This window comes from Microtus oregoni, unplaced genomic scaffold, assembly GCF_018167655.1.
Source record: "Microtus oregoni isolate MIOR12 unplaced genomic scaffold, Mior012 000027F_ref0000203, whole genome shotgun sequence".
Classification (NCBI taxonomy): Eukaryota; Metazoa; Chordata; class Mammalia; order Rodentia; family Cricetidae; genus Microtus; species Microtus oregoni.
Window position 1 is genome coordinate 26,245,578 of NW_024543086.1, and position 27,058 is coordinate 26,272,635.

The 27,058-nt window shown below is 46.8% G+C and overlaps 1 protein-coding gene across 1 annotated transcript; it reads left to right on the top strand.

Annotated features, from left to right (window-relative positions):
• The first annotated feature begins 5 nt into the window (after positions 1 to 5).
• Positions 6 to 27,058, top strand: Pmm2 (phosphomannomutase 2). Its single transcript, XM_041676071.1, has 8 exons — positions 6 to 132; positions 4,580 to 4,691; positions 7,392 to 7,468; positions 8,196 to 8,287; positions 11,502 to 11,601; positions 11,735 to 11,810; positions 14,362 to 14,477; positions 25,716 to 27,058. Exons 1-8 carry the CDS (start codon positions 79 to 81, stop codon positions 25,815 to 25,817), a joined length of 729 nt encoding a protein of 242 aa, XP_041532005.1. The 5' UTR covers positions 6 to 78; the 3' UTR covers positions 25,818 to 27,058.

The following is a 27,058-nucleotide window of genomic DNA, read 5'->3' on the forward strand; positions in this document are numbered from 1 at the left end:
CTTGGACTACGGGCCTCGGCGTGGACCCGGAAGTTCCGGGTGCAGTTCCGGGTGCCAACGAGTCTTCTGACTGGAGCTATGGCTGCTCTCTGCCTCTTCGACGTGGATGGGACCCTGACTGCCCCGCGGCAGGTAGGCGGCGCCCGGGAGGCTCGCGGCCGTGGAGTGGAGCCCGTTCAGCGCCCAGACCGCGGTGACGACCGCCCGGGAACCCGGAGATGCGGGTCCTGAGCGGGGTGCGGAGGAAGAGGGGGCCAAAAAAACTTCCAGCAGGAAACGTTCAGAGTCGGAAAGTTCGGGTCTGAATTTCTTTGGGGGCCTGGGGATTGGTGACCAGCTTAGGCCCTCGACCTGCTGTGTCACCTTTGGCTGTGTTGTCTAGTGTATCAAAGGCAGGCTTTCAGTTCTCTGACCTTGAGCAAATCACTCTCTTGGAGCCCCTGAAGCCACTTTAAACGGGTGTATTGCCTGTTGCATGGGGTGTTGGTGAGGATGACAGAAATTCGTGACAGTACCGAGCCCAGATCAAGCCTCAAAGGTGAGCCGCTCCCAGCAGCCCCTGCAGCGATGGGTCCCAGACCGTCTGCTAGAGAGCATACAAAGGTCCAGTGGAACTTCCTTCCCGCTCACAGATCTGGTTGTTGTGATCAACCTCCTTTGCACAATGTAGTGATTGAGCAGGAGTAATTCAGACTTGAGGCTGGGCACAGATAGCTTAAATGTCGCCACGTCTACTCCACCTCTTTCAGATTTCATAGGGTGTGTTCCGGAAGCCCTAGTTAAGTGTGTGTAACCCTAGATATATTGGCAATTACATGTGTACAGTGTATCTCGGTCAAATTCACCCCCAACTTCTCTGTGTTCCCTATTGAGGACACCTGCCCCAAATCCCTCTTCCATTTCCATGTTTTTTTTAATAGCCCACGAAGTTCACTTAGTGTTACACACACACATAAGCACGCGCCTGTGTAGTTATCTACGTAGGCTCAGGCAACATACCCTGCAGCCACCATCCGTGCTGGAAAGTTAGCTGACTTGATCTTGTGCAGGTAACCACGGAAGCTGGGAATTCTTGAGGAGACAGCGTTTCTCAAGACGCCTCATCCTCTGGGTCTTACATTCTTTCAACTCCCTGAGCCTTGGCAGGATTGATAAGATGTCCCATTTAGGGCACTTACTCTTACCACTTTGACCAGACATAAGTCTGCTTTAATGCCCACTACAAAAAAGAAACTTTGCTTCCCAAGGTTGAGAGCAGCATTAATCTATGGGTGTAAACATAAATATTTAGAAGCAGTTTAACAAGATGTCCATTTAGCAAGACAGCAGTAGTAGGTCCTCCCATAGGGCCTATGAGCTCCTAAGTCAAGGGTTTTGACTAGGTTTACTGTTCCCTCCTGTGGGGCAGGTCTCACACCCAGTCAGAAAGTGATCTGGTTTCCTGTGTAACAAGCATGCCCCCGTTGCACAGGTGAGCATGCATTGCTCAGCATGTCAGTGCTGTAGCATAACTGGGAAATAGCATTCATGACTTTTCTCCCCGCGGTGGTTTGCATCGCACCTTCCAGCACGGCCAAAGCCATCTGTGTCAGTTCCAGCCTGATTTCTCTGTCTTGAACCAAAGAGTGCTGTGCCTTCAGCAATATGGGACTTAACATCTAGTTAGGGTAGGCAACCAAGAGCAATGGCAAAAGCCTGTATTGTTTTGGGGTCTCAGGTCTCTCTGGTCAAAACCTCCACCTGGCACTGGGATTTTTTTTTTAATAACTCTTGTCTTCTGAAACGATATTGTGTATACACATATGCTTTACAAAATAATAGGTTTTCATAAAGTTTTTAAATACATCCTTAATTTTAGAAAAACCACCATCCAACCCCTTTCTACCTCATTCTACCTTTCTGAGCCACAGTTTGATTTATCTAGGGTAGGCATTAAACCACACGTTCTCCAGAGCCCTTTCTAGCTCAGCTTCATTGCTCAATACACATTTATGAGTTAAGTCAATAGAAAGGTGGACAGGTGGCATAGGGTTTTAATCTCTGCAGGAAAATTTGATGGTTCAGAGCCAGCCTGGGCTAAATAATGAGTTTGAGGCAAACCTGGGGAACTTGTCTCAAAACAACAAAAGCCGATAGTAATCTAGAACAGGAAGCAGAATTCATATTTTGTAAAGGGCTATATATTAAGTACTTTTGTCTCTGTAAAGCATGGCCTGTAGCAGCTACTCAACTTTAGTGCAAAGGCAGCCACAGACCATATATAAACTTGAGTAGCTGTGTTCTAATTTATTACAGAGGCCACTGAGATGGCTCAATGGGTAGACTCATTTACCCCTAAGCCTTGGGACCTGACTGAGTTCAATTCCTGGAACCCACATGGTGGAAGAAGAGAACTAACACCCACAAGTTGTCTTCTAACCTCCCCTTGTACATTGTGGCACATGTACATGCATGTACATACATAATAAAAATAAAATTATAGAGACAAACCATTGTTCAGTCTGGTCCAGGAGCAGTAGTGGTCAGGAGTCTCCATTCCTAAGCCTTTGTATGGTGTTGAACCTGCAGTCTGCCACCACCTTTCCTCCTGGGCGGGACAATTATTACTACCACCCCATCCCCCGAGACAGGGTTTCTCTGTGTAGCCACGCCTGTCCTGGAACTCGCTCTGTAGATCCACCTGCCTCTGCCTCCAACTATTGGGATTAAAGGTGCGCACCACTGCCCCACTAGCTACTACCATTCAAACGTAAGAAAACTGAAACCAGTGAAGTCCTGACTGCCTCAGCTTCTCATAGCAGCTGTGATGGTGAAAGTCCCTGGGTCTCGGGCACTGTTAGATGTCCAGTTTGTCATTTCCTTTCACTGTGCTAGGGTGGAGCCACTCCAGGTACTAGATATTGAGAAAGTGCTTCTGTTTCCCGGGTAAATGGGGCTAGATAAGCATGAAGTATAAAATAGCAGAGAAGCCAGGTAGGTGATCCAGAGTGTATTCCCTTTCACACATTTGGAACAATATACTTGCAATGATCATAAGCAATTGTAGCAATAAAACAAAACTAATTTTAAAGAGAGCTGGGTACTGTGATTAAATATTTTAGCACAGATCTGTTTATCATCAGCCTTTCCTGCTTCCATCCTTGTGTATTCTTAGACATCACTAATCACAGTGTGGTCTGGAAGAGGAAGAACAAGTTATCTTTTATTGCAGTTCTTGTGACATGATATGACCTGCCTGGGTTCAATCTAGTTAGCATGGACTCCTGTCCAGACGTCTGCACATTTCCCTTTTTGTGTAGAAGTTTGTCTTCCTGGGTGTTTTCTTTTTTTTTTTTTTAAAGATTTATTTATGGCCGGGCTGTGGTGGCGCACGCCTTTAATCCCAGCACTCGGGAGGCAGAGGCAGGCGGATCTCTGTGAGTTCGAGACCAGCCTGGTCTACAAGAGCTAGTTCCAGGACAGGCTCCAAAACCACAGAGAAACCCTGTCTCGAAAAACCAAAAAAAAAAAAAAAAAAAGATTTATTTATTTATTATGTATACAACATTCCTTCCATGTATGTTTGTATGCCAGAAGAGGGCACCAGATCTCATTATAGATGGTTGTGAGCCACCATGTGGTTGCTGGGAATTGAACTCAGGACCTCTGGAAGAGCAGTCAGTGCTCTTAGCCTCTGAGCCATCTCTCCAGCCCTTCCTGGGTGTTTCTTTCATTCCATCCCTAAACAGTAGGACTTGAGAAAAGCTTTCAAAAAAAGGAAAAAGGACATAGGCCTCCATCATTTTCCAGTTCTGGCATCCTGAAAACTCACACAGAGATCATTGACAGTGAACAGAGAACCCATATCCCTGTCACTTCGGTTAAAAGCAGCTGACATTTCATCATAATAATTTTGATTTCCTCTTGCTTAGTAACTTTCTAGACCACGATCATCATGCTACCTCACCTCTTTGTAGTTTGTTTTTGTTTCTGTTAAAAGACAGTCTTAGTAAATCCAGCTGTGTAGCCAAAGCTGACCTTGAACTCCTGATCCTCCTGCCTCCATTTCCCAAGTGTTGGTATCACAGACTTGTGACACTATACCCACTTCTGACATATTAAATCATATGCATGTAGTATGAAAAAACCTTTAAACAACAGAAGATTGGACTGAAGGGATGGTGCCATGATTAAGAGTACTGACGACTCTTCCAAAGGGCCCAGCATCCACGTAGTGACTCACAACCATCTGCAACTCTGGTTCTAGGTGATCTCTGCCCTCCTCAGGCACTATATGCATGCAGCACAGAGATACATTTGAACAAAACAGACAAAAAGGAATAAGCTAGAGCTATGTCTTATTAAAAGGTCACCACAACATAAAATGGAAAAAGCAAGTTGTTGCCAACTGTGTGTGTGTGTGTGTGTGTGTGTGAGAGAGAGAGAGAGAGAGAGAGAGAGAGACTAAACAAGTGGGAATAGATATAACTAAATATTAGGTTTTTCTACAGACCTAGTGTAAAAATCAGAGCTAAATTAGTTTGCAGTTCATCTGATTATTATCACTCAGAATCGTCCTGTTTTCCTTCCTGACATGTAGAAAATTACAAAAGACATGGATGGCTTTCTACAAAAATTGAGGCAGAAGACCAAAATTGGAGTGGTAGGTGGGTCAGATTTTGAGAAAGTGCAAGAGCAACTGGGAAGTGATGGTAAGTGCTAATTCCACTCTAGCAAGATTAACTTCTGATGATACTGAGACCTGCCGCCCAGTGTCCCCTGCAGTCCGAAGCCACCATCACTCATGTAGCATACTTTCCACCTTCTCTGGGAAAACATTTTCTCTACCCTTATTTGGCCTTTGCTTTAACCCTATAAAAGTAAGTTCTGTGATCTTTAATAGAATCCTTGACTCAGGTTTCCAGTTAGACTCACCTTGAAGGTCTCACTTGTGGAACCTTTTCTCCCTCTAGTATTTCATGTCCTCACTGCTCTCACTTCAGACCAGGCCCCACCTCTTGGCTGTGCTGTCGACTCAAATTTGTATGCCTCTCGTCTCAGTACCTTGTCCCTGTAGCCCTAATGGAGTGTGTTCCAGGGTTCCCTCATCATGAGAGTCACTAGGCTCCCCACATCACCAGGGTCTCCAGCACAGGACTGGGAAGATAGAGAGCCTTTGTGATAGGGTCTCACTCTCTAGCCCAGATTGGACTCAGACTCACCTTGTCATCCTGTCTCCACCTCCTGAGTGCTGGAGTGAAGGCATCAATCACCACACCCAGCTGGAGAGTCTCTTGGCTTCTTTCCTGGTGATGGTGGAACAGCAGGTCTCTAACAACTGGACATATATTTTAGCAAGTATCGCACCAAAATTGTGGTGCCCAGCCCTGCTGATGAGCACTCTGATGTAAACTCAGTCTTTGTTGTCTTCCAGACAATGTCTTACTTGTGTTTTTTCCCAGGGTTTCTGGGGTAGCCGGCCTCTAAGAAGCAGTGAGTAGAGAGATCCATGAACGAATAGTTCTCTCTCTGTTGTAGTGTGTTATGCTCTCCTGTGAACCAAACACCTGGGAGGCTGAGACAGGGGAGTCACGAGTTTGCAGTCAGGTGGGGCTGGAGAGATGGCTTAGCAGTAGTTAAGAGCACTTGGTACTTTTATGGAGGACTCAGGTTCAGTTCCCAGGCCCAATGGCAGGTCACAATTGTCTGTAATTCCAGTCCCATGAGGTGCACGTGTGTCCATGCAGGCAAAATACTAATATATATCAAATAATTTTTTTTGTTTTTTTATTGAGATAGGGTTTTTCTGTGTAGTCCTGGCTGTCCTGGAACTCTCTCTGCAGACCAGGCTGGCCTCGAACTCACAGAGATTCGCCTCCTTCCTCTTCCCAAGTGCTGGAATTCCCGTTGCCCAGCTTGCTCACTCGCCCTCCTTCCCTCCTTCCTTCCTTCCTTTCTTTCTTTCAAACCAACATGAGTTTAAAATAGACAAAAGCACACTGTTGTCCTAGGGTTATGTTAGTACTAAGGACATATTGGGCAGTTTAGTTCATTGTAGTATACCTAGTACCATCTCTGACCACTAGTAGGCAGTAGAGTGCATGCACACAGGCACCCACACACAGTTTGATAACCCAGGCTGTCAGTGTGTCCTGGGCATCATGTTCCCATGGTTGGGGATTCGGATGTCTATCTGAAAGTACAAGTCTGGGTCATATCAGATCCTGTAAGAGTCAGTTCATCTTCCTGGAGGTACTCTTTTTAGAGATGCTATTAGTAACTTAACAAGTCATATGTAGCCCAGAAGAATCCCATCACGGGGGTTGATCACCATCCCTACCTCCAGAATGTACTTACAACGTACTCTGAGAGGTTTTGTATCACAGTACCAGAGCTAGGTGTTTGAGAGGTGTAACAAGCGAGAGTCAAAACACTTATACTAGAAGGCAGCTAAAAGCTCACCTTGCATGAGCATCAGCAGGTGTAGTGGACATACCCGTAGTCTTTGCACTCAGGAGACTTGCTGTGATCTGGAGGTGATGCTGGACTATATAATGAGTTCAAAGCCAACCTGGGCTACATGAGATCCTGTCTCAAAAACAAACAGGTGGGCATAGTTCCAGCACTTGGGAAGCAGAGGCAGGCAGACCTTTTGTGGGTTATGTATTAGTCTTCAAGTCTAAATGAGCATAAGAATCATCTTTTTAAAACAGCTTTTTAAAATTTTTATTTATTTTTTTTATTTTTTTGGTTTTTCGAGACAGGGTTTCTCTGTGGCTTTGGAGCCTGTCCTGGAACTAGCTCTTGTAGACCAGGCTGGTTTCGAACTCACAGAGATCCGCCTGCCTCTGCCTCCCGAGTGCTGGGATTAAAGGCGTGCGCCACCACCGCCCGGCTAAAATTTTTATTTTTATAAAAACATTATTTTGAGGTTGGGAAAATTGTAAAGGTACTTGTTAACTCAGGTTCAGTACTAAACCCACGAGAAGTTGAGAAGCAACCCCACAAGTTGTCTTCTGACCTACACACACACACACCATGGTGTGTACATGCCCAAGTGCATACATACACACAAAATAATTTTTATTTTTAAATTGAGCCTGTCAGACCTGATCTGGGAAGCCTGAGAGCTGAGGGTGGCCGTCCTCTTTGTCCCTGTTTCCTGCTGGTTCATGACAGGGTTGGGAGGCGGCAGGGACCAGCATCTTACTTTACACACTGGCAGGCTGGAGGCAGGGTCTGTGATCGCCTAGACTTAAGCTGCTGTCGAAGTTCAACCTCTTGATGAGAAGGTTGGCACAGCCGGAAGGTGCTTAGCGGGGCCCTTGCGGTAAGGCGTTGAGGAAGAAAGAGAAAGACAAGTTTCTTTCTATTCAATGCATCCTAAGTTTTTAATCTTGTTTTGGTTGTAGTGGTTGAGAAATACGATTATGTGTTTCCAGAGAATGGCCTGGTAGCATACAAAGATGGGAAGCTTTTGTGTAAACAGGTAAGTTTTTAAGTATACAGCCCATTCTGTATAACTACTAACAAGTTGTGTAAATCAACGCTGGGGCAGGAAGGTCAAAAGTTCAGGGGCTGCCTGAGCTGCAAAGTGAGTTCAAGATCAACCTGGGCAGCTTCATGAGACAGTGTCTCAAAATTTATAAAAACAATAAAGAAAAGGGGGCATAGAACAACACATTACATGTGGTAATGATTGAATGCCTCCGGGCACGTGCTGGAGCTTGGTGGGAGGGAGGGAATCTTCACACTGTTTTCTTTGTTAAGTTTGAATTTTGCCCCACACAGCTGTTGCTTGTTCCAGATAGTGACTACATCTTTATAATAGCCTTTTAAAGCTGCTTAAGTTCAGTGTTTCTATTACAATAGCCAAAGCTAGAGCACATCATTCAGCCAGGGGCTGTGGAAGAGAAGCTGTACTTAATACTTAGAGCAATTGCAGGAAGCTCTCTGGCCCATCTGGAAAGTGAAAGAGAATGAACACGGATCCTTGAGTAATGAAGCAAAAGGTGCTTCTGACCGAGAGGTCTGTGCTTTGCCTGATGTTTTCCACCACCAGAAATGAGAAACAGGTGAAAGGACAGCATGGTATGTCACTGACCCAGCTGAGTCAGCCTGAGGCTTCTGGCAGTATTGTCAGATCTGGGTTTGCCGTGAAGCCAATTTGAAAGTACTTCCTATTATATCAAATAACTTATGCTTTGTTTACCTAGAGTATTCAAGGTCATCTGGGGGAGGCAGTGATCCAAGACCTGATCAACTACTGTCTGAGCTACATTGCAAAAATTAAACTCCCTAAGAAAAGGTGGGTTCACTCTTAACAAAGGAGGCTCTTCTAAGATATGGAGTAATGGACTCTTTATTTTTCAAGACAGGTTTCTCTGTAGCTTTGGAGCCTGTCCTGGAACTCGCTCTTGTAGACCAGGCTGACCTGGAACTCACGAGATCCACCTGCCTCTGCTTCCCAAGTGCTGAGGTTAAAAGGCATGCGCCACCACTGTCCAGCTGAGCCGTGGACTCTTTAGGTGGATTCATGCTTATGACCAGAACCTAGCACTTAGTACAACTACTTGTAAATAGTTTATATAGCCAACCACATGAAGATGGTTGTAAAAAAGGTGCCCACCCGTGTGATGGAGTGCTGTGCAGACCAGACACTGAAACCTGTGCCAGCTCTGGCCTGTCAGGAGAGAATCCTGTGAAAGAGCACAGAGCCTGATGTGGTGGCATCTGCCTATAATCTCAGTGCTAGAGGGGCTGAGGCAGGAGGATCACAAGTTTAGGGCCATCTTGGAAGTTATAGCTAGACTATTAAAGGGGGGCAGGTATAGTGGTGCACTCACACCTTTAATCCCAGCACTCAAGGGCAGAGGCAGGTGGATCTCTGAGTTGGAGGCCAGTCGGGTCTACAGAGAAGTTTCAGGACAGCCAGGGCTACACAGACCCTCTTTTGAACAAAATGGGGTGGGGCAGGTGTGATGAGTCAGCTGTCAGCCAGGAGAATTGCTGTGCGTTTTAGACTCCATAATGAGTTTCTTGTCTACTTGGGCTACAGAGTAAGACCTTATCTCAGAAAAGGGTCTTGGGAGCTGGAGAGATGGCTCAGGGGTTAAAAACACTGACTGCTCTTTCAGAAGACACGGGTTCAATTTCCCAGCACCTACATAACAGCTCACAACTGTCTGTAACTTCAGTTCCAGGTGATCTAACACCTTCACACCAATGAACATAAAATAAAATTAAATAAATTTTAAAAAGAAAACAAAAAAGAGCACTGGCTGCTCCTCCAGAGGTCCTGAGTTCAATTCCCAGCAACCATGTGGGGGCTCACAACCATCTGTAATGGGATCTGGTGCCCTCTTCTGGTATGCAAGTATACATGCAGGCAGAATACTGTATACATAATAAATAAATCTTTAAAAAGAACAAAAGGGGGCTGGAGAGGTGGCTCAGAGGCTAAGAGCATTGCCTGCCCTTCTAAAGGTCCTGAGTTCAATTCCCAGCAACCACATGGTGGCTCACAACCATCTGTAATGGGGTCTGGTGCCCTCTTCTGGCCTGCAGGCATTCACACAGACAGAATATTATATACATAATAAGTAAATAAATATTTTTTTAAAAAAGATTTAAAAAAAAAAGAACAAAAGGGTCTTGGGAGTTTGCTATAGCTAAAGTACCTGTCACAGCAGCACGAGGGCCAATGTTCAGATCCCCAGTACCCACGTAAAAACTAAGTATTGTCATGTCTGAAACTCTAGCCATGAGGGGCAGAGACAAAGTCTCCTGGGAGTCTGGTCAGGCTATGAGGTCTGGCTCCAAGGAAAGACCGTCTTAGAAGATAAGCTGGAGAGCAGTGGTGAAAACCATGTCAAACACTAGTGTGCATACATGCATTATGTACACATGCATACAACACACACACACACACACACAATTTTAAAAGGCATCAGAAGCCTACAATCTGTAAGTCTAAGGAGGCCTCCAGGGTAGGTAGACAAAACCAAATGTGTTTGGCCTGCATAGCTTAAAGAAAATTACATTGTGAGGTTAGAGGGTTCTAGACTCACTGAGAAAGAGTGCTTGCTGTGCAAACATGAAGAGCCATGTTCAAATCCCCAGACCTCACAGAAGTCAGCCGTGGTCACGTGTGTGGAGGACAGACAGGACCGCTGGGACTTGCTGGCCCACCATCTGGCCTGGCTCGTGAAGAGACTGTCTCAGAGGACTGAAGCAGAGTGATGGAGCAGGACACCCATGCCTGGACCCACATGGCATGGGTGTCTCTGACCTGCCCCTCACAAAATAAATTTGTAAAAATGTTAGCCTTTAAACCCAGCATTCTGGAGGCAGAGCCAGGCATTTCTGTGAGTTCAAGGCCAGCCTGGTCTACAAAGCAAGTTCCAGGACATCCAGGGCACTGTTACACAAAGAAATGCTATCTCTAAAAACAAATTTAAATATATATTCTGAGTCTAAAACTAAAAACATGATTTAAAAAAGTTTCTAGCTATCTTCCCTGGAATAACTGAAACCGTTGGCATGTTTCATTTTCTGTGGTCACATCAAGCCTGAATAAGCAGTCTGCCTCTGAATAAATAGTTTCCTCTGTGAACCATAGTCTCAGAACCTGTCTGGGTCCTCCCTTAATGACATCACTCCCCTCAAGAGCTCACTAACAACACAGATGAGGCTGCAGAAGGAGCAAGTGTCCTTATGCTGGGGTCCTTTCCCAGCCTTTAGCACAGGAGACGTCCTGATCAGTTGCAGTAGAAACAGTGAGCTACAGGGTAATTGTTTTAATAGCACACCCTGCTTAACCCCGTATATCCAAACATCACTTTATTAAATAGTCAGTGTGAAATATTATGACTAGTGAGACATGGTGCCTCAAGCCTGTAATCCCATGTATCATCTGCAGCATGGCGTGTTCAAGGACAGCTTGGGCTACATAAGAGCCTGTCTCAAAAAGTGGGGTGTGGACTATTCCTCCCTTGGGGTCCTTCCCCCTCTTGGGAGTTCTTGATTTTGTTTCCTTACTACATCTCCATTTGCTTTGCTCAAAAAAGAGATAAAGCTGGGAAAGTAGGTCAGCCAGTAAAAAACTTTCTGCTCAAGCCTGAGTACCCGAGTTTGCTCCCTAGCCCCCTGGTAGAACATGCTTCCAGTCCCTGGGGCTTGCTGAGCAGACACTATAGGCTGAATTGGGGAGCTCCAGACTCAGTGAGAGATGATAAGGTGGAGAGCAGTCAGTGAAGACACCGCTGGAGACCTGTGCTTTCACACACATTCACATGTACACACACACAAAAATCTGCGAAGATGACTCCATTCCTTTTCCATGCTAAGTCTCCATCCATCTCAATCTGAGTTAGCCATATTTTGAGTCTGTCATACTATGTGACTCAAAGCTTCCAAGGTGTACAACCCATGAGACACCTGGGTCACATACTCCTGCTTCTAGAATGTAATGTTGCGTGAGTAAATAAGGTATTTTGTATTTTGATGCTGTTCCTGCCCAGGGGAACTTTCATTGAATTCCGAAATGGCATGTTGAACGTGTCCCCTATTGGGAGAAGTTGCAGCCAAGAAGAACGAATTGAGTTCTACGAACTTGATAAAGTAAGTTCTCGGACACACTTGGACAACGGCCAGGTCTGAGAAGAAAAGCCCAACCGTGTAGCCTGTGGGCAGTATTTAAAATGCTTCTGCACTGTGATGTAATGGACAATTGGTGTCTTTTTGTATCTCTCAGAAAGAAAATATACGACAGAAATTCGTAGAGGACCTGAGGAAGGAATTTGCAGGGAAAGGCCTCACATTCTCCATAGGTACGGTGCATCCCCAGGCTCTGGTCCCTGTGTGCTAGAGTGTGTGGTGGGCTGCCGCAGAGCCTAGTGCTGTGCTGAGGGAAAGTTGCTACTGGGGAATCTGTGGTTCCCTTGTAGGGCCCTTAGTCTCGATAAAAAAAAGAACTTAGAAACAGACTCAGAAGGAACCATGAGGGTAATTTTATTAGTTTAAGAGAAAAATAGTGTAGGGTAGGTGAAAATCCCAGTAGCCGCCAGAAGGAGAAATGGAGGGAAGGTCATGCTTTCAAAGTCAATGTAGAAGAAATAGGCTGCTAAGAAAAGGCAAAGCATCCCCCAAGAATGGCAGTGGCTGGTGAGCTGAGGAGCCCCAAAAGCATCCAGCTAGCAGTGATGATGATCTTTTGTAGCCCCCTCCCTCTTTTTGTATTAGGTGGGCTTTATTTTGATTGTGCCCTGTTCACAAGGTTAGGGTTAGGAAGAGCTTCCCAGTCTTCCTCTGCAAACTGTAAACTTTTACTTATTACTCTCTCTCAAGACTTTATGTTTGAATGTTTTGCCTGCATGTATGTGTCAGTACCATGGGCACGTCCACTGTCCAAGGAGGCCAGAAGAGGATGTGGATGCCCTGGAACTGGAGCTACAGACAGGGTTTCTCTATATAGCCCTGGCTGTCCTGAACTCACTCTGTAGATCAGACTGGCCTCAGACTCACAGAGATCCACCTGCTTCAGCCTCCCCAGTGCTGGGATTAAAGGCGTGAGGCCACCACCGCCCAGCAAGCAACATGCTAATCCTGGTGTAGACTTTTTACTTTCTACTGTTCTACCACAGTTACACAGGCAGACTGTAGACAAGCAACCACAGCAGGATACCCCCAAGCCAGGAAGTGGTTCCATGCTGTTGGGTGTGGTTCTACCTGTGCACCCAGCAGGACTTTTTCTGCCTGCTCTTCTCTCTTTCTTGCTGTGTGAACAGTAGAAGTTTCACACTCTGCATGGAAGAGAAGTCTTGCTGAACTCCGGGAGTGTTGGACAGTGACCCTCTCAGATGAAGTAGACTAAGATGTCTTGAAATCCTGCAGTGTGTCACTATTAAGGAACCACAGAAATTAGTGGGTGGCTTTTACAGAGCAAGAATCAGGCTCAGAAAGCAACAGAGAGTTGTTCAGGCTCACAAAGCCTGTGCTGACTGTCATTGAGCCAGTGGTGTCTCTAGTACAGAGACTTAACCTGACTTCTGTCATCACTTGGTAGCAGATACCTGTTATGTTTTATTATTACATTTTCAGTTTGTTGGGGGTGGGGCACACAGGCTACAACACATGTGTGCAGGTCCCAGGTCAGCTGTGAAGAGTTGGTTCTCTCCTACCACGTGGATCCCAAGAGACTGAATTCAGGTCTTGACAGCAGTCACTTTTAACCACTGAGCTGTCTGTCTAGTATATCTTTTCCTGTTAAATGCTTCAAACATGTCCACTTCTCCTGGCCACACTATCAGTCTGGACTTAAAGCCCTCTAGCTCTGCCAGTACATGGCCTTGCAAAGGAACCACGTGTCAGACACAATCAGGAAGATTTTTTAATAATTCCTGAACTGTTAACTGAATGCCTTTCTAATAACTTTGAAAATGTTTTGCAGTTTTTTCCCCTCCCTTTGGTGGGTTGATTTTTTGCTGCTTGAAAAGTACCCACATAGTGGCTGGAGAACTAGCTCAGCAGCTAAGAGTAGTAACTGCTCTTCAAGAAGACATGTGTTCAATTTGCAGCATCAGTATGACAGCTCACAGTCATCTGTAACTCCAGTTCCAGGGTTTCTGACACCAGGGTTTCCTCAGACATACATGCAGGTAAAACACCCATACACGTGGATAGATGGGTGGACAGACAGATGGACGGCACGATGGATGATTTTAGGGGGTACCTACCTATAAGTTATCTTTCATATAATGAGCCTATTGCCTCCAGGATGAGCTCATACAGCCTGCTTTTAGATTTTCCACTGATGGTGGTTTGGCTTAGCTAGGCTTTTCCTCTGTAGTCCAGACTTGCCTAGAATTCACGTGAAGCCCAGACTGACCTTGAACTCACCATAAGCCTCCTGTCTCAGGTTCCTGAATGTGGGGATGGCATGTATGCACTTGCATGCCTGATTCAGGGTATATTAAAATGCCAGATAGTTCCATTGCATAAGGGAAGCCCTTATTAGGTTTTTACTTAAGCCTGCCTTATTTAAACTTGTAAGTCTCTTCCCTGAAGAAGCACTAAGAGAGATGATCACTTAGACCCAGATGAAATAATTCTGGGAAAAACAGCAAAGAACCTGTCCATAAGTAGCATTAAGTGGTGAATAAATATATCAAAATATAAGTAGATAGATAGATAGATAGATAGAAAAGCAAGCTGCATTATCTTCCAAAAGGTGTTACCCTCCCTCCTCTCATCTAGGCTGTGCTGGGGTTGTACTCAGCCCAGACCTGCTGGGCAAGCCCTCTAACTGTTGAGCCCCATTCCCAACCCTCCTAGGCCCTCCTTAGCCTCACCTTCTTGGTGTGTCCCCTTCCCATCCTGCAGGGGGCCAAATCAGCTTTGACGTCTTTCCTGATGGGTGGGACAAGCGGTATTGCCTGAGACACCTAGAACATGATGGTTACAAGACCATTTATTTCTTTGGAGACAAGACTATGCCGGTAAGTAGGAAAGTCTCCTGTGCAGTTTGGACTCTGAGAGGGAAAGTTCCAATAGGCTGTTTTGCCATCTCACACTCTACCTGCTAGACCTTCTAGCCTCCCTTCCCTTAGAGCTCTGAGGCCCTGACCCCGTGGAAGCAAAGACTGTAGGTCATTTTCAGTCTGCCTCTTGAATTAAGTACTTCCCACTTAAGGCTGCTCTCAGATCACCTGTTGTCGAACTTCTGCATTTCAATGCTAACACCCCAGAGGCAGGTAGATCTCTGAGTTCAAGGCCAGCCACAAGATCCTGTATAGAAAAAACAAAACAAACAAACAATGCCTTCACCATTGTGGCTTTATTGTCCTGCTTTACGACTGCTACCATGTTCACTGTAGATTGCATGATTGGGTCTTCTCATAAACATGAGAGATGTGCAAGTACCTGAGTCTGATCCTCAGTTGGTCAGGGATCACTGAAGGGAGGACCTGCCTAGGGTGTCACACAGCAAGAGCCAGTGCTAGACAGGGGCACAAAGAAGCCATTTCCTCAGAGACATTTGGCATAATTGTGAGGCTCTCCTTGGACGAGTGTCTGCTACCACCATCCAAGGCCTAAGAGGAGCCTCAGTACCAGCTGCTCACTGCCTATGATTGGGCTTGGGTCTCTTACTATGCCCTTCTGCTTCCCACCCTGCACTGCCCACGTCTTCTGCTGTAGAGATTCTGGCTCAAGCATTACATTCTGAAGCCAGTAAGGTATCGTAAATGATGTAGCTATGGAGCGCTGGTCCCTTTGATGGCTGCTCTGTCAAGACCGGCCCTGTCAGAGGTCTACCTCCAGCAGGGTCCCTGGTGACAGTGAATTATTTCACTTAGTGTAACATCCTCCAGGTCCATCCTTACAAACAGCAATAAGAATTTCCTTTGCTGCCAGGCAGTGGTGGCGCACGCCTCTAGTCCCAGCACAGGGGAGGCAGAGGCAAGCAGATTTCCTTTGTTAAGGGTGGATAATCCTGCACTGTGTGAGTATGCTGTTTATCCTTCCATTATCAGCAAGTACCACCTCTGTGAACGGGGACTGTGGCTTCACTGTGTTTGGTTGTTTATCTGTGAGCCTGACAATGCACATCTCCTAGAAAAAAAAAAGACAGGAAGCAGCCTCTGGATACTTGTCTTGGGCTAACCCGAAAGCACCAGCACAGGAAGCCGTGTGAACAAGCAGGCCTGGACCAGACAAATACTGCCGTTGCACAGCAAAGAAACCTCAAGAGGAAAAGGCAGCTTGTGGCTGGGGGTGGTGGCGCATACTTTCAATCTTAGCACTTGGGAGGCAGCAGCAGGTGGATCTGTTTGCTCAAGGCAAAGCTGGTCTACACAGTGAGTTCCAGGCCAGCCAGAGATATACAAAGACTCTTCTCTCAAAAAACCCCAAAAAAGGCAGCCTATGAAGTGTGAAAAAACACAAACCATGTCGATCCATCCAAAATACATCAGAGACTCCTGCAGTTCAGCAGCAAAGTAAGAACCTGATTTAAGGGGCAGAAGACATGACTCAGTGGAAGGAACACTGGCTGCTCTTCCAAAGACCCAGGTTCAAAACCCAGCACCACATGGTGGCCCGCAATCCATATATAACTCCAGTTGCATGAGGATCTAATGCCCTGTCCTGTCTGGCCGCTGTGTACCAGGCACACTCTGGTACACAGACATATTTGAAGGCTGATTGCACCAAGGAAGACACACAGTGGAGTTGATACCTGTAATCATAGATCATAAGATTGAAAGTTCAGGCCACAGTGAGAGCCACATTCCTCCCACTAGACTGGCCATACTAACAGACACACAGAAGAAGGTAGAAATCAGTGTCCCTTTACCTCAGAACAGTAGATGATGCAGTCAATGTGAATAGCTGTTAAAATAAATAAAAGAAGAAAAGCTAAAAATAGAACCTCAGATGATCCAGTAATCACACTGATGAGTATAGATCCAAAAGAATTCAGATCCAGTCCTGGGAAGAAGTCTGCTCTTGAGATAAGAGAGCATTCTAGTACCATGGACTGTCTCCGGTGGGGGAATCTGATGCCACATCCTCAAGAAGAAGCAGTGCAGAAGCTAGCCTTGAGTTTATATTTCCGTATTTTTGTCTCTTGGTGGTGAAAGCTGGTTTCTAACTCATGGTAATCCTCCTGCCTCAGCTTCTAGTGCTGGGATTACAGGTGTGAACCACCATTTCTGGCTGTTTTGGTTTTTCAGGACAGGGTTTCTCTGTGTAGCCCTGGCTGTCCTGGAACTCAATATGTAGACCAGGCTGACCTCAAACTCAGAGATCCTCCTCCCTCTGCCTCCCGAGTGCTGGGATTAAAGATGTGCACCACCATGCCCATTTGGGTTTTTTTTTTTTAATTTGTTTTATTTTGGTTCCTTACCCTTTTTTTAAATTGGTATTTATTGAGCTCTACATTTTTCTCTGCTCCCCCTCCTGCCTCTCTCCTCCCCCCTTCACCCCTCCCCCAGGAGATCCCTCAGGAGATCTTGTCTTTTTCTACTTTCTGCTTCCCATGAAGATTAGATCTATGTAAGTCTCTCTTAGTGTCTACATTGTTGTCTAAGTTCTCTGGGATTGTGGTTTGTAGGCTGGCTTTCTTTGCTTTATGTTTAAAAACCACCTATGAGTCAGTACATGTGATAATTGTCTTTCTGAGTCTGGGTTACCTCACTCAAAATAATGTTTCCTAGCTCCATCCATTTTCTTGCAAAATTCAAGCTGTCATTTTTTTCTGCTTTTTAGTAATCCATCGTGTAAATGTACCATATCTTCTTTATCCATTCTTTGGTTGAGGGGCATTTAGGTTGTTTCCAGGTTCTGGCTATGACAAACAATGCTGCTATGAACATAGTTGAGCACATGTCCTTGTGGCACGATTGAGCATCCTTTGGATATATACCCCAAAGTGGTATTACTGGGTCTTGAGGAAGGTTGTTTACTAATTTTCTGAGAAATCGCCACACTGACATCCAAAGGGGTTGCACCAGCTTGCATTCCCACCAGCAATGCAGAAGTGTTTCATTTCCCCCACAACCTCTCCAGCATAAGTTGTCATCTGTGTTTTTGATCTTGGCCATTCTTACAGGTGTAAGATGGAATCTCAGAGTTGTTTTGTTTTGCATTTCTCTGATGACTAAGGATGTTGAACATTTCCTTAAGTGTCTTTCAGCCATTTTAGATTCCTCTGTTGAGAGTTCTCTGTTTAGGTCTCTACTCCATTTTTTTTTATTGGATTATGTGATCTTTTGGTGTCCAGTTTCTTGAGTTCTTTGTATATTTTGGAGATCAGACCTCTGTCTGTGTGGGATGAGTGAAGGTCTTTTCCCATTCTATAGGCTGTCATTTTGCCTTGTTGGCCATGTCCTTTGCTTTACAGAAGCTTTTCAGTTTCAGGAGGTCCCATTTATTAATTGTTTCTCTCAGTGTCTGTGCTGAAGTGGTTTAGGAAGAGGTTCCCTGTGCCGATACATTCAAGTGTACTTTCCACTTTCTCTTCTATAAGGCTCAGTGTGGCTAGCTTTATGTTGAGGTCTTTGATCCATTTGGACTTGAGTTTTGTGCATGGTGATAGATATGGGTCTGTTTTCATTCTTCTACATGTTGATATCCAGTTATGCCAGCACCACTTGTTAAATATGCTTTCTTTTTTCCATTTGATATCTTTTGCTTCTTTATTAAAGATCAGGTGTTCGAAGATGTGTGGATTGATATTCAGGTCTTCTGTTTGGTTCCATTGGTCCTTCTGTCTGTTCTTATGCCAATACCAGGCTGTTTTCAGTACTGTAGCTCTGTAGTAGAGTTTGAAGTCAGGGATTGTGATGCCTCCAGAAGTTCTTTTATTGTAAAGGATTGTTTCGCTATCCTGGGTTTTTTGCTTTTCCATACGAAGTTGGGTACCATTCTTTCGAGGTCTTTGAAGGATTTTGATGGGCATTGCGTTGAATCTGTCCTTACCCTTCTTAATGATGGTTTATGATCAAATCCCTTTGTCAGTTTCATGGGATACATAACCCTTTGAATGTAGACCGTGAAAGAGTCACATCAGACTTGCGGTCTTTTTGTTGTTGTTGATGATGATGTTGTTTTCCTTGAGACAGAGTTTCTCTGTTTAACTGACCTGGAACTAGCTCTTGTAGACAAGGCTGGCCTTGAACTCACAGAGATTTACTGCCTCTGCCTCCCTAGTGCTGGGATGAAAGGTGTGTGCCACCACTGCCTGGCTTAAAGTCTTCTTAAAAATTAAGCTAGCCGGCGGTGGTGGCGCACGCCTTTAATCCCAGCACTCGCGAGGCAGAGGCAGGCGGATCTCTGTGAGTTCAAGGCCAGCCTGGTCTACAGCGCTAGTTCCATCCAGGACAGGCTCCAAAACCACAGAGAAACCCTGTCTCGAAAAACCAAAAAAAAAAAAAAAATTAAGCTAATGAAATTATGCTGTGGATCTAAAGAATATCTGGAAGCTTCTTTTGTCTGACTTAGTGTCCACTCACCCCTTTTCAGTATGGTGAATTGAGCCCAGGGCCTCACACATGCTAGGTAAGAACTCTACCACTAAGCTACTTGCCGAGCCGAGCTCGTTTATTCTTACCTTGAGGTAGGGATTTATTAAATTGCCATTTTGGCCTTGACCTCACTTTAAAGTCCAAGTTGGCCTTTCACGACTAATCGTCCCGCCTTAACCTCCAAAGAAGCTGGGTTACAGGCCTGTGTCATTGGGCCTAGGTTGGTGCCATTTGTTTTTGTTTCTTAATTTGCTTTTTCTTTCATTGTTTCTGAAACAGATATTCAGCCCAAGCTGGCCTCAGACTCCCTGTGTTGCCAAAGATGACCTTGAACTCCTGATCCTCCTGCTTCCAACTCCCAATGCTCCAGACTTGCACCAGCACGCCCAGTTTATGCACTGCTAGCAGTCACACTCAGGGTTCTGTGTGTGCCAGGCAAGCACTCTACTGAGCTGCACCTCCAGCATCCTGGCTGCCTTTGCTTACAGAAGGGAAAGAGATCTGTGGCAGGACAGCATGCTAGGCCAGTGATACATAGCCATGAGTCCATTCACCAGAGAGGGTAGAAGCAGAGTTTATTAGGCATGTTACAGTGTAGCCACAGCAGGCAAGACGGCAGGGAGACTGCAGAGGCCTTCTAAGTGGGAGACGGTGTGGCAGTGTCACAGTGCCCTGGTAGTTTAGGTCTTATCAGGTAGGACAGCTGTGTGGGTTTGTTTCTTTGGGCAACTGGTTATCTGAATTGGACCTTATGAGTTGCTGGGGATCAGCCTCCAGATAAATGTCTGTGCCTGCTTAAACGTATGGAGTTTTTCACAGTAGCAGAGCTCTGACCAGGTAATAGTCCTAGTCCAAGGCCACCGTGACCATTGCTCCAAGGCAGTCAGGTCTGAAGCAAAGCAGCCTTGGCCTGAGGTTATATAGCACAGCACAGCCATTCTCCAAAATGTTACCACAAAAGACTTCTCTGGAAATGACCCGACCCTCCCCCAGCCCTGTGGTGTAGGAGGCTGTGCTGTCCAGAGCCTTGCTGTGACTGCTGAGTAGAGCAGAGCACCATGTTGTAGCCAGAGGGCTTGCTGCTCCGCTTAACTCTTGCACTGCCATGACCTCATTTACATTTTTTCATTTATTATTTTAAATCGAACCAGGTGTGGTGGTATATTCCTATAATCCTGATACTTGAGTGGCAGAGGCAGGAGGATTACATGTTTGAGGTCACCCTGGAGCTACATAATGGGATCCTGTCTCAAATTCCTCATCCCACACACAAACCCAGCAAGCTTTTCTTGCGTGGTTTTGCTGGTTTTCAGCTGAGCTTTGTCAATGAAAAGCCATTTCCTGTCCAAAGGGACAGAATTGCCTTGTAGCTTCCCTGCTGCAGCAGCACAGCCTCTGCCATCAGGGTCTGCTGGGACACAGGGGTAGCCTCTGTGAGAACAGAGTGAAAAATAAGGTTCTGCCTTCCCAAAATGTTCCTCGGCCCCAAAGGCCAGCTGACCCAGCCGAAATAAAGTCACACCCCTGATTTCAGTGGCTCCCCAGGGGAAACAAATGGGCACTCAGCTGCTCAGGCCGGAGGGCTACATCTCAAAGGCTTCTTGTGGGCAACATTCTGGTTGAAGGCATTTGCAAACATTCTTGTGAGTAAGGAATATTAGCCACCCTTGCGTTTGCCTGTGTGTTCCTGTCCTGAGTAACCTAGCTGTGAGTCCATGGAGCACGCCAGGATGTGGGGCTGGGATCTGGACTGGTTCTTAAGGTGCTGTCTATTCGTTATGGCAGTCAGCCCCTCCCCCCCCATGCATCTGTTTGTGGAGTGTTGTGTTAGCAAGGACAACAGTAGAATATTGTGCTGTGGTTTTTACTAATGATGGAAAAGTCATCTCTCTCCATGTCAGCTCATAAGTGCATAAAGGGGTCTGAAAGACAAAAGTTACAACAGTCACTGGTTGAGGGGTACAGGGCAATGGGGGGTTTGCCTCCAAGATGTGATTCTTTTTGATATTTTCCTCCAAGTCTCCCAGATGACAGAACTGGCTCAGTACTAGTATGATTATGGAGAAAGCAGAGGATCTGGTCTTCGCATACCTACAGGATCCAGCCTGAGCTGCACATTCCGTGAACTTGCTCCCTGTACCCAGCCCCTGCACCGTTCCTCCCTGCTGTAGCCTGCAAAGGGCCCTCCCGTTCAGTGGCGCAGCATTTAACCCTCCCACCATCTGAGGAGCACATCTGCCTGGAAAACCAGATCAGGGTGGTCAAGGGGTGATGGTAAATCACCCAGACCAGAAATGACCCCACCACTTGCCACAGTAGTGAGACTCACAAACCTGTGTCTCTGACAACCCCAATTGGCAAGAGTTCCCCTTCTAAAGGAACCATGTGAGGATGAAACAAGGCCTTGGGAGCTCTCAGGGCTTAACTGATTTAAGTAGTCTGGGATTACTCTTTGTTTTTTTTTTAATATTTATTTATTATGTATACAATATTCTGTCTGTATGTATGTCTGCAGGCCAGAAGAGGACACCAGACCTCATTCCAGATGGTTGTGAGCCACCATGTGGTTGCCGGGAATTGAACTCAGGACTTTTGGAAGAGCAGGCAATGCTCTTTGTTTTTTTGTTTTTTGTTTTTTTTTTAAATATTTATTTATTTATTATGTATACAATATTCTGTCTGTATGCCTGAAGGCCAGAAGAGGGCGCCAGACCTCTTTACAGATGGTTGTGAGCCACCATGTGGTTGCTGGGAATTGAACTCAGGACCTTCGGAAGAGCAGGCAATGCTCTTAACCACTGAGCCATCTCTCCAGCCCCCTACTCTTTGGTTTTTTTAATCAGTGTTTTGCCTACATGTTGAATCTGTACACTTGCATGCCTGTTGCCTGTGGAAGTCAGAAAAGGGTGTCAGGTCCCCTGAAACTGGTTTTACAGGCAGCCATGAGCCACCATGTGGGTGCTAGGAGTCAAACCTAGATCCCTGGGAAGAGTAGCAGTTTTCTTAACTGCCAAACCGTCTCCAGCCCCAAGGAGTGCATCTTTTTGCAGAGCCTGCTCACAGCCCAGCTCAGCCTCTGGCTTTCTAAGAGTGTTGCAGAAAGGTTAGCTGTGACAGATTGAGAGGTAGGGCTTGTTAGAAATCCCTGGAGAGGGTTACCTGGCCACTGGCACCTTACTAGACAGTGTGTGCATTCAGAAGTCACACTCTACTGTCCTCAGCCATGCTTTGGGTGAGAGCTTGGCCCCTGGCATCCTGGACTGAGTCCTGCCCTCCAGGGCCAGGGATAGCATACAATGTGTTCTCCCCACCCAGTTCTTTCAGGAGTCCTTTACCAAGGGAACCTGGGTAAGCCCATGCTCTCCATCGTCTGCTTCCTGAACTAACAGGGTTTTTAACCAGGTTAGAGGTCCTCAGACTAGTTCAGGGCTTTCCTGGGTCCCTGCCTGTCTGCCTGCCTTCCTGAACACCAGAGTGCATGGACTACTCATCTTGAGACTGGTTCTTCAGGGTGGAAGCTTCCCCTCACCACTGCCTGGGCTTTGGTTCTTCTGTTCAGAGAGGCACAGGCTTTGATCTCTGGTATGCAGTTGACTTCTTGGGGGTCACAGAATCAGTGTTTCCTGGATATATGGTCATGCCAAGGCTGGCTGATAGCTGTTTCCTTCTCCACTGGCTAGAGAAATGGAACAGTGGTCAAGTTTCAAGCCATCCACAGACCTGACCTTCATTCCAGGGCTTGCAGCCCAGCCCATGTTGCACCCTGCATACTAGTTCTAGATTGGGAGAACTGGGGCTCACCTTAGGTTTACATTCAAAACCTCAGGACTCTAGCCTGGGCCCTGTCTGCAGCAAGCCTTTTGTTTGTTTGATTGGTTGGTTGATTTTTTTTTTTTTTTTTTTTGAGACAGGGTTGCTCTATATCACTCTGGCTGTCCTGGAATTCACTTTGTAAACCAGGCTGAACTCAAACTCACAGGGATCCACCTGCCTCTGCCTCCTGAGTGCTGGGATTAAAGGCGTGCACTGCCACCACCGCCTGTGGGCAGGCGTGTTTTGTTGTCAGATTCCCTGACCTCTGAGCAGCTGCTCCGTTTGAGAACAGTCCGTTTCACCTCTGTGCCTGCCTCACCTAAAAGCCTAGAGTGCAGGCTAAAGTGTACAGAGATCAGTCTGTGCTGTGGTGGCTGTCTGCATAGCGGGTACACGCTGGCCATGCAGCAGCTCTGGATCCTCCTTGTGAAAAGGGGCCCATAGGCTGTGGACAGTACTGGCATTGTACTGAACAGCACTGGGAGGGTAACCAGGGCTCATTAATCCCAGGCTCCCTTTCCATCCTCAGACTTTGGGCCTTTTAAGAATTTAAATAGTGGGCTGGGGAGATGGCTCAGAGGTTAAGAGCACTGGCTGCTCTTCCAGAGGTCCTGAGTTCAATTCCCAGCAACCACATGGTGACTCACAACCATCTGTAATGAGATTTGGTGCCCTCTTCCTGACTGTAGGCATCCAAGCAGCCAGAATACTTTATACATAATAAATAAATAATAAATCTTTAAAAAAAAAGAATTTAAATAGTAACAGGCTAATTTCCAGATGCCTTGGGGATAGGATGGCCCATTCCCAGGCACAGCTTCCTTCTCTTTTTTGGGAATAGTTTCGTTCTGGGAGCTTGGGGTGGCTGAGCTTGTTCTAGCAGAATCAGGAACATGCATGTTCAGCCTGTGTACCCTGCAGTTCCCAGACCCACTGTTCATGCTCTGTATAGCTTGTGCTTTGTTTTTGAGACAAGGTCTCACAGTAGATCAGGCTGACCTCCAGTTCATGAAGATCTGCTTGCCTCTGCCTCCCAAGTGCTTGGATTAGGGGCGGCCCAATTTTGATTTTCCACACCTGGCATTATAAAGCAAGTTCCTCAAGCAGCTCCCGTCCGCATTCACAGGTGCTGCTCCCTGGCCCAACAAAGCAGAACCGTGGAGACTGCTGTGTGGATCAGTGGATCAGTGGTGGGTGTAGCAGCGGGCATAGGACCAGTCTAAGCCTTTTGCTTCTGGCTCTTTTCTTCTAAGGTAGTGGCTTTTGTCAGGAACCTCTTAATTGTTCTCTCTGCCCCCACCCCACCCCTAGCCATTCATAACCAGTTTTGTGACAAAAGCCCAGGCTCTGTAACCACAAGTCCACCTCCAGGGAACTGACACTTTAGGCTTAAAGGGCAGACTGGGGAGAGGAGGAGGTCTGCACAAGGGAGGAAGGTGTGATCCAGCCCGTTTTAATTCTCAGGCTGGGAATAAACTGGCCCTCAGGAGGAGTGCTCCAGGCACAGCCGCACAGGGTGGATAATTGCCCCTCTGGGGGTGGGGTTCTACTGGGAGAGTTTGCTGTTCCAGGAATCCTGGGTGATTGCAGTTTAGGACAGCGACTCTATTGCCTCCAGTTTTGAAACGTGTGAGGTGGGATTGGTGCCTGACACTCATACAGTTAGGGCTGAGACCAGGATATGAAGGCTGAAGTGGCTTTTAGCCACTGCAGTTTGGAGTAGATGCTTTGTACCAAAAGCAGCTTCCAAATGCCTGTGGTCCACTCTGCAGAGAGATCCTGTCCTTATAGTCCCATCATGTTGGTGGCTTCTAGAATCCCTGTGCCAACTCCTCCCTCCATCTCTGCCTACCACTGGGCTCCCTCAGACTGCTGCCTACTCTGTAGCCCCACCCTGCCACCCTGTCTTCCTGTCTTTTCTCAAGTAGTCACTGAGGGCCATTTAAATTTCATTAAATCCGTGATGATAGCTTGAGTCAGTAATTCTAGCCAAAGGAAACCAAAGCAGGAATCTTAAATTTGAGGCCAGCTTGGGCTATGTAGCCTAACTTGCTTAAAATGGTGATTGATGATGGTGATGTAGCTATGTCGTCTGACTTCCTGAAATGGTGATGATAGTGATGATAATTAAACTCAGAGCTGGGGAGGTGGCTCATGGTCACGCTTGCCACCAAGTGAGAGACTTTTCAGATACTAGGCACCTGTGTAAAAAGCCAGGCATAGTGGTGTGTGCTTATAATCTCAGCACTGGAGAGGCAGAGGCAGGTGGATCCTAGCACTCATCAGTGAAGTCCAGGTTCAGTGAAAGACCTATCTCAATAAATGAGATAGAGAGCAACTGAGAAAGATAGCCAGTCAACTTCTGCCCTACGCATGCATGCGTACACATAGGAACATGAATACATCCACCACACAAATCGAATAAACGCAACTCAGTTTCCCTCTTACTGGCCACACTTCAAATGCTCGGTCACCGTATGTGACTAGTGGCTATGAGCAGACTGACCAGCCGTGTTCATTTTGCAGGGTGTGAGCAACCCCACTCTAGGCTACCTGCCCTACCAACACTCCTTGTGACTTTCGGGAGGAATCTGGGCACAAAGACAAATTGATAGCTGTGAGATTGTCATTTGCTGTTCTTTCTCACTAAAAACATAGCCTTTGCCAGATCCTCGCAAAGGTGTCTGGTGCTTTTCACGAGCATAATTACCCGTTCTGAGCTCGATCTCGGTTCATGAGAAGGTTCAGCTCCTTGTTCAGTGTGACTAAAATGTCATTCCTTTCTTGGAAACTAAGGGAAAATTAACTGAAGAAACCTCCCTAAGCTAGGAACATCAGGGTTGCAGCAGCCAGGGACCAGAACAAACTGTAGCCTACTCTTCTCCTGTGTCTTTGCAGGGTGGCAATGATCATGAGATCTTCACAGACCCCAGAACTGTGGGCTACACAGTGACAGCACCCGAGGACACGCGCAGGATCTGTGAGGAGCTCTTCCCTTAACTCCAGAGGAATGGGGTCCTGGCCATCAACACTGAAAGGTCGCTCAGGGTCAGGGGCACTTAGGGCCAGAGCTGGAGTTCACCTCACGTGCATATGTCCCTAGCCTGCAGCCAGGCTGTTCTCATGGTCCAGTCACAGGGACTAGTGGTCATCTCACTGAGCATGCCAGTAGGCCGTGCCTCCACCTCCATCTAGCACCGGCAGCCCCAAGGGAGTAGAAAGAACGCAATCAGAAATGGCTGTGGCGGGGTGTGGTGGCTCATGCCTGGAATCTGTACCCAGGAAGCTCGGAGGCCTGGCCCCTTACCCTTTGTGGAACTGAAAATATAAGTTTGGGGTTTTCTGGTGGTGGTGGGTTTGGAAGGGCTCTATTTTGAGACATGGTCTCACTATGTAGCCCTGGCTGCCTCAGAACCTGCAGTGTAGACCAGCCTGACCTAGAATTCAGGGTGTTTGGTCTCTGCCTTACAAATGCAGACTACATGCACCAACACACCAGCCAAGGTTTCATGGAAACATGACAGTTGTCAGTTTCATCTGACCATCAAAAAGAGGGGATGATGGAAAAAATACAAGGCATCCACAGTTACCCACCTGGGAGAGAATTGAGGACTTTCAGAATGCATTCCCAGTCTGCGCTGAGGCTGGGGCATGAACTGAAGCCAGTGTTCTGCCAGAGGGCTGATGTTTCTGTTTTCAAGCCAGCTTCCTGTCTATGAGCCACAGACCACAGCTTGACCTGCCTGACGGATAGCTGGCCAAGTGACAGCTGATGACAGTTTGCACCTCCACTGGCCTTGCCGGCTCTGGTTGCTACATTTCAACAGGACTGCTCTCCTGTCACCCAGTGAAGCTCTGCCTGCAGTCCTTACCCAAGGAACAGCCCAAAGGCCACAGCCACAGGAGCTGCACTCCTTCAGCCTCTTCCTGGAGACTGCCAGGCCTCCTCCAGAACCTCAGGGAGAGCCTTCCAAGAACATTTCCCAGGCCGCTTTTCAGCGCCTAGTAAACGGTTCTGCAGCCCGGCTCCTTCTTGGGAGCCCCTGCTGCCCTTTCCTGCCTTCAGCCACCATGTGCTCCCACTGCCCTACCTTTGACTGCCCGCACTGGCACCTGCTGCTGACCCCTTTACCTCTGTCCACCCCCACAGGAGAGTGCCAGGACCTCCACCCTGTGGCGTCCTCCTTGGATGTTATGGCAGTGCCCAGGGAAACACATTAAAGGGACCGCATCGTTCCTCA

Excerpts from the sequence above, each read along its gene's own strand:
- Pmm2 (XM_041676071.1), top strand. The coding sequence starts at position 79 with ATGGCTGCTCTCTGCCTCTTCGACGTGGATGGGACCCTGACTGCCCCG. Across the intron at positions 133-4,579 it reads CCCTGACTGCCCCGCGGCAG|AAAATTACAAAAGACATGGA; the intron begins GTAGGCGGCGCC and ends CCTGACATGTAG. Across the intron at positions 11,602-11,734 it reads AGTTCTACGAACTTGATAAA|AAAGAAAATATACGACAGAA; the intron begins GTAAGTTCTCGG and ends TGTATCTCTCAG.